This window comes from Cephus cinctus, unplaced genomic scaffold (genome assembly GCF_000341935.2).
Source record: "Cephus cinctus unplaced genomic scaffold, Ccin1 Ccin1_scaffold0307, whole genome shotgun sequence".
NCBI lineage: Eukaryota > Metazoa > Arthropoda > Insecta > Hymenoptera > Cephidae > Cephus > Cephus cinctus.
Genome location: NW_014333010.1, coordinates 268149 through 281296, shown reverse-complemented (window position 1 = coordinate 281296; position 13148 = coordinate 268149). Strand labels below are relative to the sequence as shown.

Here is a 13148-nt window from a genome sequence, read left to right as displayed (position 1 = left end):
GTATCACGTTATTTCATTGACTATTTATTTTGCTCATCTTCGAATTATTTTTTTCCTCATGCTTTCTTGCAGATTAATCTGTTCAGCACTTGTGGAGAAGAGAATATAATAACCGGGCGACATCATGTCGAGGTCTATCCAGCCAGTCCTTTACGGAATGTACGAGGTCGTCTGGATTTGAGTGAAGAAGTAGACAATTATGAAAATATAGATGCCAGCACGCCACCACAAGATTTTGAAGAACCCGAGGAATCGCACAGGACCGCAAGGCAAGCAAATGCATCGGACAAACCAAGACTCAAACTGGATCGACCATTTTTGTATTTCGTCAGACACAATCCAACTGGTTTGATACTGCACATGGGTCGTTTTAATCCAAGGCTGTTGCCTTAGATTTTTTAAAATAATTACCAAACAGATATTCATTGGTTATTTATTATATTTTTGGCGAACTTGATAACATCTCGAAATTCGGGACGTTTCAAAACTTTTAATATTTCGAGATTTTATTTTCAAAAAGTTTCGTGGTGCTATATTTATTAGCGAAAAATTCGAAATATTGCCAAGTTCTGTTTTGCTTCTATTATTTAAACGATATTTATAAATAATTGACAATTGAACGCACACATGATTCACCCATATATATATATATGTATATATATATATAGGGTGCTCTAAAAGCATGGGTAAAATATTAAAAATGTTTTTCCCACTTTCTTGTGAATCCTCGTTAAAGTCGAAGCGATCTCCCGAAGATGCTTAATCGAACGACTAGGATTAAAAAGTCTAACTTAATTACAGTATAACTAGTGAAGTGTGTATTAGAAAAAAAAAAGAAAGATAGGAACGAAGAAAGAGGAGTAGCGGATTACTGTAAATGTAAAACACTCCAAAATGGGGGTTGGTTATGGTTCTAGTATAACTTTATTTATTCACTGGCACGCGGTTCGGCCAAAGCGATCGAGCGAAAGTAAATTGCCGAGATCTTTCGGAGAATTTACCTTATTTTCAAAAACCTCCAGGTTTTTCGACTCCGATGCCATTAGCGTACCGAAAAAAAGATCAAAAGACAAAATCTTGATCATCGTCCAAAACGCCGTTAACTTTCGAAATCTTAGATTTGCATGATTTACAAAAAAAAAAAAGTATAGCTAGCAAGTCAATCAAATGCGTCATCCATATAAATGCCAAATCAATTATAGTTCAATATGCAAAATCAGTAATTAAGTTAAAGGCAGAAAATAATTTTTGAAATTATATTAATACACAATCTACCTACAGTAACGGCACGTCAATTCCTTTTTTTTCATTGTGCCTAAAAAATTAACAATTCAAAATAAATATTTGCAAAACAAGTTGCCATAACATATATTTACGCGCGAATGAAAGTATTTCGAAAGTTGCGCATCAGTTTGGTATTTATTATAATTTCGGTTTGGACCCTGATTGACATTCGTATTTACCCTATGACTAACTTTTAACAGTTCCCCACTTCCCCGATTTATCGATAAAAAAAAAAAGAGAACGTTTAACCGTCAAGTATTAACAGTATCTTTAACGTCATATTTCATGTATACAGTCGTTCTACGAGTAAAAGATCCTGCTCCAGGTGTCTCTTTTACCTTGAACGTCATAGGAGGATGGCCCCTTCCAAAAGTTACTTTACTCGTGGGCCGACTATAATTATTGTTCAGCGTGTGCTTGTCCTTTCGTCGTTGTGTGTATGACAAGAAGTTGTATGAACACGCAGTTTTGACTGCGTTACGTGTGAGAGTTTGTACATATGTGAGTGAAGAAAAGAGGGGAGGAATTATTCTATGCATCTCTGCCTACCGAGTGCAATGTCTTATCTTCATTATTTTAAGTAATAATAAAATTTTTGATTCAGAAGAAATTTCATCAGTTGAAAAGAAAATTAATTTATCGGCCGTCGGTAAGGAAGTTTTCTTAGCTGCCGACCGAACACGTAAAATGCCTGCCTAGCTACGTACAGGACTTGGATTGAATTCAATATCGATTACCTTTCCACCGTACGAAATTCAACACAAGATTAACCAATCACGTGCAACATTTGAGAAGAATGCAAGAACGCGATTGGTCGATCCTAAAATTAATCGTGAAGGACGAAAACGTTGTCATCGACACTATTAATTTTCAGCTCTTTCTCAATAATAGTTTAGTAGTTACGGTGCTATTTTATTTTTTTCAACAATTTGAAACTTTTTTTCATTATGTCCGAACGAAGAATCTTTCAGGCGACTCCCGAGGTACGAGACTAATAAATAAACAGGTATTAGAATTCTGCAATATGTTATGTACTATGAAATGACTATTCGAAAATAAAAGTAAAATATATATGTCATGTGTTCGTGATCTTCCTCTGTGTTTAGGATCACTGTATTCCAATTCTTATCATTAAGATCAGTATACATATGTACAATACACTTCTAATTTGTACAAACATTCTAATGGTCGTTACGAATTCGGGCCACATCCCAAAACTGAAGTCAGCTGAAAGTTATAAAATATTATGTAACAAGGTCACGTCGATCGCCATTACTCGCCAGACCGTGAATCGGCTGTTATCAGATTTGGCGGAAATTCGATAATCAGATAATACCCCATTTTCTGACCATAAGCTCTCTACGACCCAGGTTGTTGGATTATTTAGAGAAGGTCAGAGGTCACGGGGTCTCAAAGGTGTAATATAAGAATCTGTCGTACGTAGAAAAAAAGGCAGAGATAGATAACGAAGTTATACAAAGTGGGAGAATCTTGTATCTTGCAGTAGGAGGATAGGTGTACGCCTTATCAACATTTTTATGTTATCAAAATGACGATGGCATATGCGGCCTTTAGTTACGTACGTACAGGTGCGAGGGACACTCGTAGTTAACCTCTTTACGTCAATTATATATATATGGTATACTGTTTTCCGAATTTTCGAAGCTTTTATGTTTTTTGTCTCGCAGCTGCAGATACCGTGTGCCACGTTGTGACTTTAACAGTGAATCTGTGTAGACTTCGACTTGTTTAGTGAAGAATTCGGAAACTATCATTGATATTTCGTTTATCGATCTTAGTACGTTATTTTTAGACTTGGCAGATATGCAGGTGCGGCTGCGTTTGTGCATCTGAAAGCTTTTTTGATTGCATGCAGCTGTCTTGAGAAATGTTGATTTCTTTGTGTCTGAAGGGATTACGATGCAGGTGCGTGTCATATGATTTTATTGTTTGGATTTTATTTTTATCCTTTATTAATTGTATCGTTATTTATTAACGCTTGCTGCCAAGGATACGGTCTTTGTATTTATGTAATGTTTCCAGTTGAACAGCTAAAAAATATTTATGCAAATCAAATTCTTGATTACGTGCAAATTAAGATAAGAATTATTGAAAATCAACGTATAATGAATAAGCATGCATATATGCATTAGAGTAATAAATTTTGCGAAATCAAAATATTAAATGATAAAATTATATACGATTTGACGCACATAAATTTCACTTTAAATCTCTCGAGAAAAAAATACAGTTGCAATTGACTAAGCGAATCTCATTAACCAACTGACAGTAAAACCCATTACGAAAGACATATGCGAGATAATAAAAGTTAGAAATTAGCATTGACATACATACAAAGTCGTGCAAAAAAATTTTACAAATTTGCAAACAAATATTGGGTATATTTAGACACGTAACGCGTGAACGGCAGTAATTACAAATTTTTTTAAATCACCAACGGCACATGCAGTTGCAACTACTGTCGTTCTAATTTCTAAGGGGATGCCTTGTAATAATGATTATCAATGAGATTTACATAACCTATGAGCATGCAAATTTATTTGAATTTGAGTGCAGGCGCACTCACAGGGCATACCTGCCACGTTACCGAGACGATTTCTAATTGTTGAGTTGCCTTTTTTTTTAATATATTATTTTTCATTCTACTTTCAAACCCAATTTTTTTTTCGTAGTCTCCGCGATTAAACTGATAAGCCGTGCGATAAGATAATTGAATAATGAGATAAAATTAATTACGACTATTATCATTTTGCAAAAGCGAATTCGTCTTGTCTCTACGTTGGCCGTTTACAGGGACGTTCGAGTCTCATGTTACGGTGAGGCAATGCTTTTCAGAAATCACGATCAATGATAGTGCGATATATAAATCTGTTATCGATGTACATTATTATTATTACTTTTTTTTTTAATTCTGTTACACGCTTTTATATCAATCGGCATGAGTTTCATTGTCGGCCAATGACTAAACTCCGAATAAAGACATTTTGTTCGAGATTAAAGTACGATTAAAATCTGAGGAAAATATAATTGATTATTTTTGTCTACTTATTTTTTTTGACAGCGACAATCATAATTTTTTTCACGCTTTTTTAATACAGACTATACGTTATGTTTCAATATTATTTCGATTATATTTCTGAAATACATCAATTGGTTTCTAGGAATGATAATGGCGAGTGATAAGAAATTGCGGGTCTTATTGTTATATTGTTGGTATTATAGACAACACACAAATAGTAGAAACTAGTACGCATTACTATACATACACGTATATATGTACGGGGAATAAATATAGTATACAATTATATATTATATATAATTAAATGTAAAAACAAATATTCAATTAGAATTCATTTGATTGATTAACGCAATTTTTTTGCTCGTCACTATTTTTTTTTAAATATATAATATGTGCAATAATTAAAAATTTTTTTTAAACAGGTTCCAATTAATTTCGAACACGATTAGAAGTTCGTAGAGAGCTCAGTGGTAGCAGGTAGGCGATTTATACAAGTACAAGAGGACAGTGGAAGTCTGTGAAGAAGAGATTTTTTTTAAAAATCAAAATTTTTACGTAAATGCCACTTTCGTATTGCGTCCGTCATACGTATCTTGAAACAAACAGAAGGATGATACGTGCAGGGACTCACGGTTCTATTATGACGAATCCAACGCGGCAATACGAAAATGAAACCGTACGTGTATTTAAATAAATAAATATATACATATATATATATATATATAAACGTTATAGGTATATGTATAGATAATTGGCAAAAAATATTTTTTGGTACGTGAATTTACTTTTTTTTTCTTTAAATCTAGTATCAATCTTATGCTTTCTGTGCATGTGATAATTTTAAGCTTTTGTAAATTTTTCTTTCTCTTTCTCTAATAAATTTTCTTGTTATTAAGCCTATGACAGTAATTGTTGCTTTAGAATATAGCATTTATCTTTAATTTTTGTACAATTAGTATCGATTTCTGTGTTATTGTTTATTTGCTTCACCAAGAGGTTTGTTTCAAAATTATGAATTAATCAAAAATTACAAAAAAAAAAACAGTTTTGTTGCAGAATTTAAACATATCTATTTTTTTAAATCGCTATCAATACTCTATAGTCAAATTGCAGGTCATAGTCAAGTAAAATCCCAAAATCTATAGGTATGCATCTCTTTTCAGCCATTGAAAGGATAATTCGATCATCTGTAATAAGGGTTGAAAACAACGTATATCGTGGAAACATCACAATGGACGACACTATCAACTATTTTGCGTCGAGCGTATGTGTCGATATTTTGGAAATGAAAAATTCTTAATTTCTAAAAAGAAAAATTTGAAAAAAAATACACATCCGGCTATTAACAATTCATTTCCGATCGCATGCTTTATAATAAAATTTTCATTTTGCAAATCGACGACAGATCCTTAATTTGGCGATGAATAACCGAAATTTAGAAAAAAAATTCAAGTCCACATGACGTATCACAAGGTTTTCAAAATATTCAGTTCCAAGTCTTAAGTTAAACGCGAAAAGCCACTAATCTAATGAAATATCAGGACTCGTGAACAATGAAACTAAAAAAAATTACAGACTCATGTAGAAAGAAAGATATGTTTGTTTTCTTATCAATGTTATTTATCACCTTTCAAAAAACCTGCATCCACATTATCTCTTCATATCCCACGCTATTGCAAACAAATTACAAAATAATTTATTCCTGTAAAAATCATTTTTCATGATGCTTGAAAGCTTATTAAGTATATCTTCAAAATCGTGACGCAATGTCCAATAAAAAAATGATTTCCAAAAATATAATAATAACATTGACTGAAGTCACTCTACGATCGTGTATACTAATAATAATAACTTGAATGATAATAAAATTACAAGTAATGAGTAATAGATTTTGCATTTCAGGATTCAGACTGCTCGGGTAGGTCATTGGCCACCCTTGTAATAGCATGGGTGGGAGCGGCCATGATCGCTTCCATATTACTGCGATGGACGTACATGTGGATTGCCTTAACAGTCCTTACATTGCTTTTCTTGGTCGCCTGCGGTTACGCAACGTGCAACGCAAGAAGAGCCCATCTGAGAGCAATGATGGAAGAAGAGGAGTGGCAAGCTGGGCGACAAAGAAGAAGAGAAAGAAGACTAGAGACAGTATCGGGAGGAGTGGATAATTATCCCGAGGTATCCATTTTTCATTATATTAAAAAAAAAGATCGACTTAATAATACGGAGGCGACCACCAATTTTGTTTTAAATTCAAATTCCGAACGTTTACGAACCGCAGAAATAATTAGAAAGTAACCTATTTATTTTCAGGTAATAAATCCACCAGCATATGAAAACTATTGGATCACAGATTTACCACCGGCTTATACGGTAGTGGTCGGAGAACATGGATCCGAACATGCAAATCTTCCACCACTTCCAGACGAGGGACCAGCCATATCCAACCGTCGAAATTCAAATCCGCCACCGTATTCAGTTGCAATTCAGTCCGAACCTGCGGCGCTAGCGTCGCAGTCTCAGAGCGGACCAATCACGGATCAGAATGGACATCATTCCCAATCGACGGACCAATCCGGTCTGGTGTATCAAAGTATGGGACGGACTGTGCTGACACCTGGCGGTCAATCTAGTCAACATTACTCGAACTTCTCGAGAAGAAACGTCGCGGATGAAGACAAACAGGAACAAGACGCAGTTCGTGCTAATCCGCAGCCTCAAAATTCAACGGTTTTATTATCGGGGACGCAATATCTTACGAATATAATTAACAGTACTTTTGGTAGAGGACAGAGAAGAGTGAACACTGAAAATTCTGGTCAAAATAATGCATTGAATACGGAGAGCTCCAGTAACTCTCAAAACAGCAATGGCAACAACAACAGCAACAACAATTCTAATATAAACAGCGTGGATATACAGTCCACAATCGGTACGGTGACGAATTCTAGGAATGATACACCTAGAACTTATTTCTCAAATTCATCTAGTTGTTGAAGAAAAGATGGTGATTTTATTATTGCTTGCTGAGCTTAGGCGGTGGAGTTTTAATACTTGTGCTTTCTTTTGCGGTATACTTGGTATATAATATTTCATATGTGATTGCAGCTTCCTGTTCAAGGTATTGTAAATATTACAGATTGGTTATTTTTATACAATTATCTTATATCACTGTCTGTACACCTGACTGGTTAATAGCTTTCTGTTCATGTTTGCAATATTATGTTCATTTTTCTTTTAGCACTGAGCACGTCATTGAGTATTTTTGAAACGATTATAATCAAATTTGGAAATTGTGCTACCCGTCCAGTATTGTAGGAGTAGAACAACTAGAATGATAAAAGTAGTTGTACTGTAAAAAATAAGAGTAATTTAATCCAATTTTCCCCTAATTTTCAATTTTAGACTCGAGAGAAAATTCTTAGTCGTCCTCTTTGTCGCGTCCAAGTGCGATAACGATCAGCCACTTTCAAGAAGGCACAAGTCCAATTTCCAAAAACTGTTAAAAGACAGTTTTCCCGTTAATCGTGATAACTAAGTTTAATTGAACAAAAATTAAAAAAAAAAAGTCGTACCTCATCCCATTATAAATTTAATGTTAATTTAGTAACGTTAACTTAAAAATATATTAATCTTATGTTCCTATCGTTACAAAGTATCATAGAAAATTGTAAAAATTTTTTATAGAATTTTAATTCACTCAAATTTATTTTTAATAACACAAGTCAATACGTTTAATTTAACAGTGATATATATATCGCGAGAATATAATAATTATTATAATAACTGCGCTAGTAAGAAATTATATGTATTTCGAAATCGAATTTCACGTATTAATTGAAACTGTCATTATTTTTTTTATTAATTATATATATAACTAATCCGAAGCATAATCGGCTTGTAAATACTCGGTGGATTTCGAAAGAGGCTCCAATAATGTAAATTGCGAATTAATTCGCACATTTAGTCAATCTATACAAGTCACGCTGAGATACAGAAATAAACTTTTTTCATTTTAATATATCACGTCATTTGTAAATATTAGATTAATGTATAAGTTGTGACGTGATTTTTCGATTCACGGTCACAAGGCGACTCCGGCTACCGATACAGATAACGTTCTCGATTTCTGGTTCCCTTCGGGTCGCCACCCTGCTCAGAAGCTACGCTCTCGGGTTGATTCGTATAGTTACGCCAATGCTCTCGTAAGATTTCGTTATTGTTTAGTTGAGGTCGAGGTGCTCGAATCTGTCGTGGCGAGATAGTCTCGACGTACCGAGTTGCCCGGTAGAGGAGAGTACCCGACGGAGACGTCTCCACGGATCGGCAGAAGCCCGGATGAAACACCGGCGCCCCGCTGGAGATGGGCAAAGGGCTGTAGAGCGGGCGGAATTATAGTTTTGATACGGTTAAGGGCAGGGGAGGAACCCCTGAGCCGAGTTAAGGATGCGGTGCCCAGCTGTCGCCCGATGACCTGGGGAAGCGGCCGTGGAGGATCTCCAGAAGTTACGTACCGATGCGCTAAGGAACACTCTCGATTTGGTTTAAAGGGACGACTCGAGGTAGATGGAAGAGTTATCGGCTATAAGGATCTCGACCAATCAGATGATCAGAATGATTAGTTCTCGAATTTGGCATTTGGCTATTGTCAAAGCAGTCTGTCTCGGGGCACCGACCGAGGTGTCACGAGCTGCCCTGCGCTTCCGTGATATCTGCTTATAGTTTTTCTAGCCGTGTTTCGATACAGTGTAGCAAGTTCTCGCTCGTGTAGTTTTCGCGTTGCTCTCGCGATATCCAGGAAATTCTATGAATTTTCTGGGAGTGTTCCGGAGGTGTAGTGTTGTGCTCTAGTGCAGTGCCCACCCGAGTATCTCCTGGATGCAGTTCTCGGCATTCACGGATCAGCTGCACCAGCTCCGGTGAGTACTCCCAATTTATTAATTGGTAAAGAGATTTTGAATTAATACCTCCGACTCATTCTGTTACGTTATCGATTCGTTGCTCTCTGTATCGCGCACTATTTGCCGGGCGCTTACTCCGACCCTCTCTACCTCAAACCTAGCAGCCTGAGCGGCCGTGCTTTTCCGTAACCGTTCGCCCCCGTTCGTGCATCCAGTTGCGTTTGCTGATTTTACGCGACCCCAAAGATCTGCACCTACGGTTGCGTTTCTCGATTTTACGCGTCCCCAAAAATCGACAGGATTTGTTAAGTTATCGCATTATCTGATAGGTTCTGTCAGAGCTTTCATTTTCGCGGAGTTGGGCCTGTTCCTACCCAACTCCCAGGTCATACCGGCTCGTCAGTTCCCGGTAAAATAAATAATAATATTGTATAGCAATCTGATTAGATTTTTAAAATTTAATTTAATGAGTTGCGCAAGAACTTTTTAGTTTCAATTGGTACATTGGATCCGCCTTAACAGTATATAAGTATGTACACCATAAATGAATGCATACTGCCATACTAGATAAAAAAGGTGATTCTATTAATTTGGAAAAACACGAAAGCCCGTATTCAGATCTCGCTTTTAGTGCTAATAGCGCGCTTTTCAATTTTATCTTAGTAACTTTTAACTACAAGCAACTCTGTTAGTGGCTTTAACAGCGAGTTGTGAATACGGGTTTAAAAATTGCACCTCTAGAATACTATATCCCGAAAACGCCTGAGAATCAGCTTTTTCCTTGAAATTTGCAGTATATTTAATTCAGAATCAGGTTGCGCGTCGATACCCAAATAAAATTGGTTTCAAGAAAATCAGCCCACTGGCAATCTTCCTACTTATCTCTGCTGGTAAGGAAGAAAGAAGAAAACAGATGAAGCTAAAAGAACCATCTAGCGGAATGTTCTGGAACTCTTAATCAAGAAAGCATCTGCAATACCATTTAATGATAACTATCACTTATTAAACATCACTATAACTCTACATACAGTATCATTGGAAATATACTACAAATAATTGTTGTTCATAGATGCATGTTCATATAAGAAAGAAGGTTAATTTTTAAATTTTTGTACAGCATATAACAAGAATACGATATTAATTAATTTTTAATATTTACTCGATAGCAGCGATACATCAGTTTGCATTTTAATTCATGTTGATCCAAAAAAGGCGAGAACGGGACAATTGGTTTTGTTCATTGTTCCCAGTTGCTCCACCCAACTGACACAGAGAGATTAATTTAAAGAATTATAAATATTCAATACGGTTAAAAATAAATAACAATCTTATCGCAAGCAATATATATACAAACTTTCAAAAATTTCCAAAATTAAAGTAAAACAAAATTTTTTCCATCTCACCAACAAAGTAAGTAATAGGTCTCAATTTACGCAAGGAGGATATTTCTAGAACGTTCTCTAATTAGTCGTAAATTCGGGCCCGAGGGTCTTGGGCGCGGTCGTAGCCACGTGATCAATTGGTACAACGAGACGGTCGATGGGATAATGGAAGGGGCGATAAAATCCAGGGGCGGAGAGAAGAGGGGAAAGTAGTTGGGATACCGAAGACAACAGCCATAGCCCAGAAGAGTCCGCCCAAAAAATCACTTTCACTGGCACACTGCTCTAATACTGGCCAGCTGGCCGGAGGACCAACCAACTGATTGACTGACTGACTATATACCTACAGTTGGTTGCTGCGGGAATTGGGTCCCGGCAATGCTCTAATAACTAATACTCATCCATAAATATTCATAGGGGAACCGGCCAATTTCTACAGAGCCGACCTGCCTCCATTCATCACTCCGCGTGAAATGCTGCGTAACGATTCACGAATTTAACTACCGGTCATTTCGTATACCGCTATTACGATCACGTAGCTACAGGACGTTTCAGTTTTGGGATATAAAGAATTTTTAGACATTTTTTTTTATTGCTTTCAAATAAAATAATTTTTTCTTATATCATCATTATCACTATTCGTACATACGTGGATCGTGTCTACGTCACTTTCACTGTAGATAAAGTTAATATTTAACAAAATATCTAACACCTACCTTCTCTTCCCAATGACACGAATCCTTAAAATTTCTTTGAAAACTGACTAGGATTGTCTTATCTCAATAACAGCAGTGGCTCACTGGTTAACCATAATTATTTTTCCTTTCTATGTCTTCTCGTCTGGATCTGTCTTGAGCTGTATATACATAACAAAAGGCCTGCTTATTATTATTATTTGATGTATGACGTAATTCTGAAATGACGAAATGGCTCTTTTAAATGGTGGCATGATATTTATTTCTCTTTCGGTATAGACGAAGGTTAACCGTTACCATTTAGTACCTGACGGTCATTAATGGCCCAGAAATAATTAGGGATATATTTTACGAAGGTAATCTTGTTCAATTTTTTTCAAAAACTTTTTCTTTTTTTTTTCGTTTTCAAAATATGTTCCCGGAATCACACGAGGGACCAATGCCATTGAGATATGTAATAATGATTTGATGCATTGCAAATTATGTAACGACGTGTATAATCTATACGTATCTTAAATGCAATGCATTATTTGCGATGCTTTGAAATAATATATCAGACATATAGGTCACCGCCTATGGAGACGAATTTTCACTTTCGTTCGAGGAAACGATTTTATATGGTTTGGGGTGTTAAGGCCCGTTCACACGTGCGCACCCATCCATCCATATCACGTGTGTACGTATACCTGTAGCCAAGACACTTGAGACTTGCGGTCGACAACTCCACCCAATGAAACGTATTAGTTTACTTATCGAGCACAGCTTTTGGTGTATTGCGCAAACGAATCACACACGAGAATGACTGAGCCATTTTTTTTCTCTTTCGTGTCAACTATTAACCCGATCAAAATGTCAATCTCAAATTGCCAGCACATATATATGTACGAGGATATGATTTTTTGTAATAAAAATGTTAATTTCGTAATATGACAATTTTGGGAAGATCGGTGGAAATTTGAAAATTTTTTGAAAATATTAAATTTTAACCAAAAATTGAATTTGACGAACGATTCCGTTAATTAATAAATGTAAATTATTAAGAAGTAAGTACTATTACGTGCGAGTAATACTTACATAAAAAAGTACTGATTAAGAACGTAATGCAATTATAGGTACCTGTGCAAAGACGATTTCCTATATAAATTGCCGATACGAAACGTACCGTGCAATTACGAGGTACAATTTGCAGTCATATATAATTACGAGCAGAAACACTTTGAAAGAAGGTAGCAACTATTTAATGGAAGTCAATTGAATTTATCTAATAAGAAATTAAACTAAATTTACTTTCAATTTCGACCCCATTTCTACGTAAAAGAGAAGATCCTGATTAGCAAAAAATCCCCACATCCTTCGAACATACGAAATATGAATAACGAACTAAAAAAAATTAATCTCTGAAAACTTTTCTTTAAACCCACCAGGTCTGACATAACCACAAATAAAATACATTATTAAAAATAACAAAATATTACAATTGCAAATTGCATGTGCAGCACGAGTATTCGTTTTACATGACAACTGTACACTTTTCGTATCTCAATACCGACCAAGATCCGTATCGGTAGTCAATTCGTAAAAAAAAACAAGAAAATAAAGCAGCACTCCACGCCGAAGTCCCCAGGCGCTTTTGCTGAGTCGGGATTACGAAAAGAAGTCCCGAGGCTAAGAAACATTACAGCCCAGTCCGAGCGTCCTATTGCAACTGGCCCAGCATAATGCGCAGACAAAGCGCCCTGTCATGCTATCGTAACTGAAGTACGAACCTAACCTAAAAGTAAAAAAAGGCCTAGCGCTGCCACAGAATCAGCCTAAAGCCTGTGAAAAATTCACAATCCACTTTACT

The 13148-nt window shown here is 35.9% G+C and overlaps 2 protein-coding genes across 7 annotated transcripts in view; both read left to right on the top strand.

Moving 5' to 3' along the window:
• The window catches only part of LOC107266311 (mucin-17), a 34749-nt gene extending 32391 nt beyond the window's left edge, over nucleotides 1-2358 (top strand). For all 3 annotated transcript variants that reach the window (XM_025083599.1, XM_015736658.2, XM_015736657.2), the window contains exon 5: nucleotides 73-2358. In XM_025083599.1, coding sequence (XP_024939367.1) covers nucleotides 73-393 — 321 coding nt within the window. In that variant the 3' untranslated portion in view covers nucleotides 394-2358. The remainder of the gene's footprint in view (nucleotides 1-72) is intronic.
• A 486-nt stretch (nucleotides 2359-2844) lies between these two features.
• LOC107266348 (probable serine/threonine-protein kinase tsuA) lies at nucleotides 2845-8343 on the top strand. 4 transcript variants are annotated; one of them, XM_025083610.1, is made up of 5 exons: nucleotides 2845-3210; nucleotides 4747-5000; nucleotides 5488-5588; nucleotides 6227-6502; nucleotides 6638-8343. In XM_025083610.1, the coding sequence occupies exons 3-5, from the start codon at nucleotides 5556-5558 to the stop codon at nucleotides 7319-7321; spliced, it is 993 nt and encodes a 330-aa protein (XP_024939378.1). In that variant the 5' UTR covers nucleotides 2845-3210; nucleotides 4747-5000; nucleotides 5488-5555; the 3' UTR covers nucleotides 7322-8343. The 4 variants fall into 4 exon arrangements, with proteins under 4 accessions (XP_024939378.1, XP_015592227.1, XP_015592226.1 ...); XM_015736741.2 differs by lacking the exon at nucleotides 5488-5588 and having other exon boundaries at nucleotides 2846-3210; nucleotides 6638-7256; nucleotides 7730-8343; XM_015736740.2 differs by lacking the exon at nucleotides 5488-5588 and having other exon boundaries at nucleotides 2846-3210.
• The last annotated feature ends 4805 nt before the right edge of the window (nucleotides 8344-13148 follow it).

What these genes read in the sequence shown, in the direction of transcription:
- LOC107266348 (XM_015736740.2), top strand. Translation starts at nt 4,884, where the DNA reads ATGCCACTTTCGTATTGCGTCCGTCATACGTATCTTGAAACAAACAGA. An exon ending in GGCAATACGAAAATGAAACC is followed by an intron (nt 5,001 to 6,226) that starts GTACGTGTATTT and finishes TTTGCATTTCAG; the next exon opens with GATTCAGACTGCTCGGGTAG. An exon ending in GAGTGGATAATTATCCCGAG is followed by an intron (nt 6,503 to 6,637) that starts GTATCCATTTTT and finishes ATTTATTTTCAG; the next exon opens with GTAATAAATCCACCAGCATA.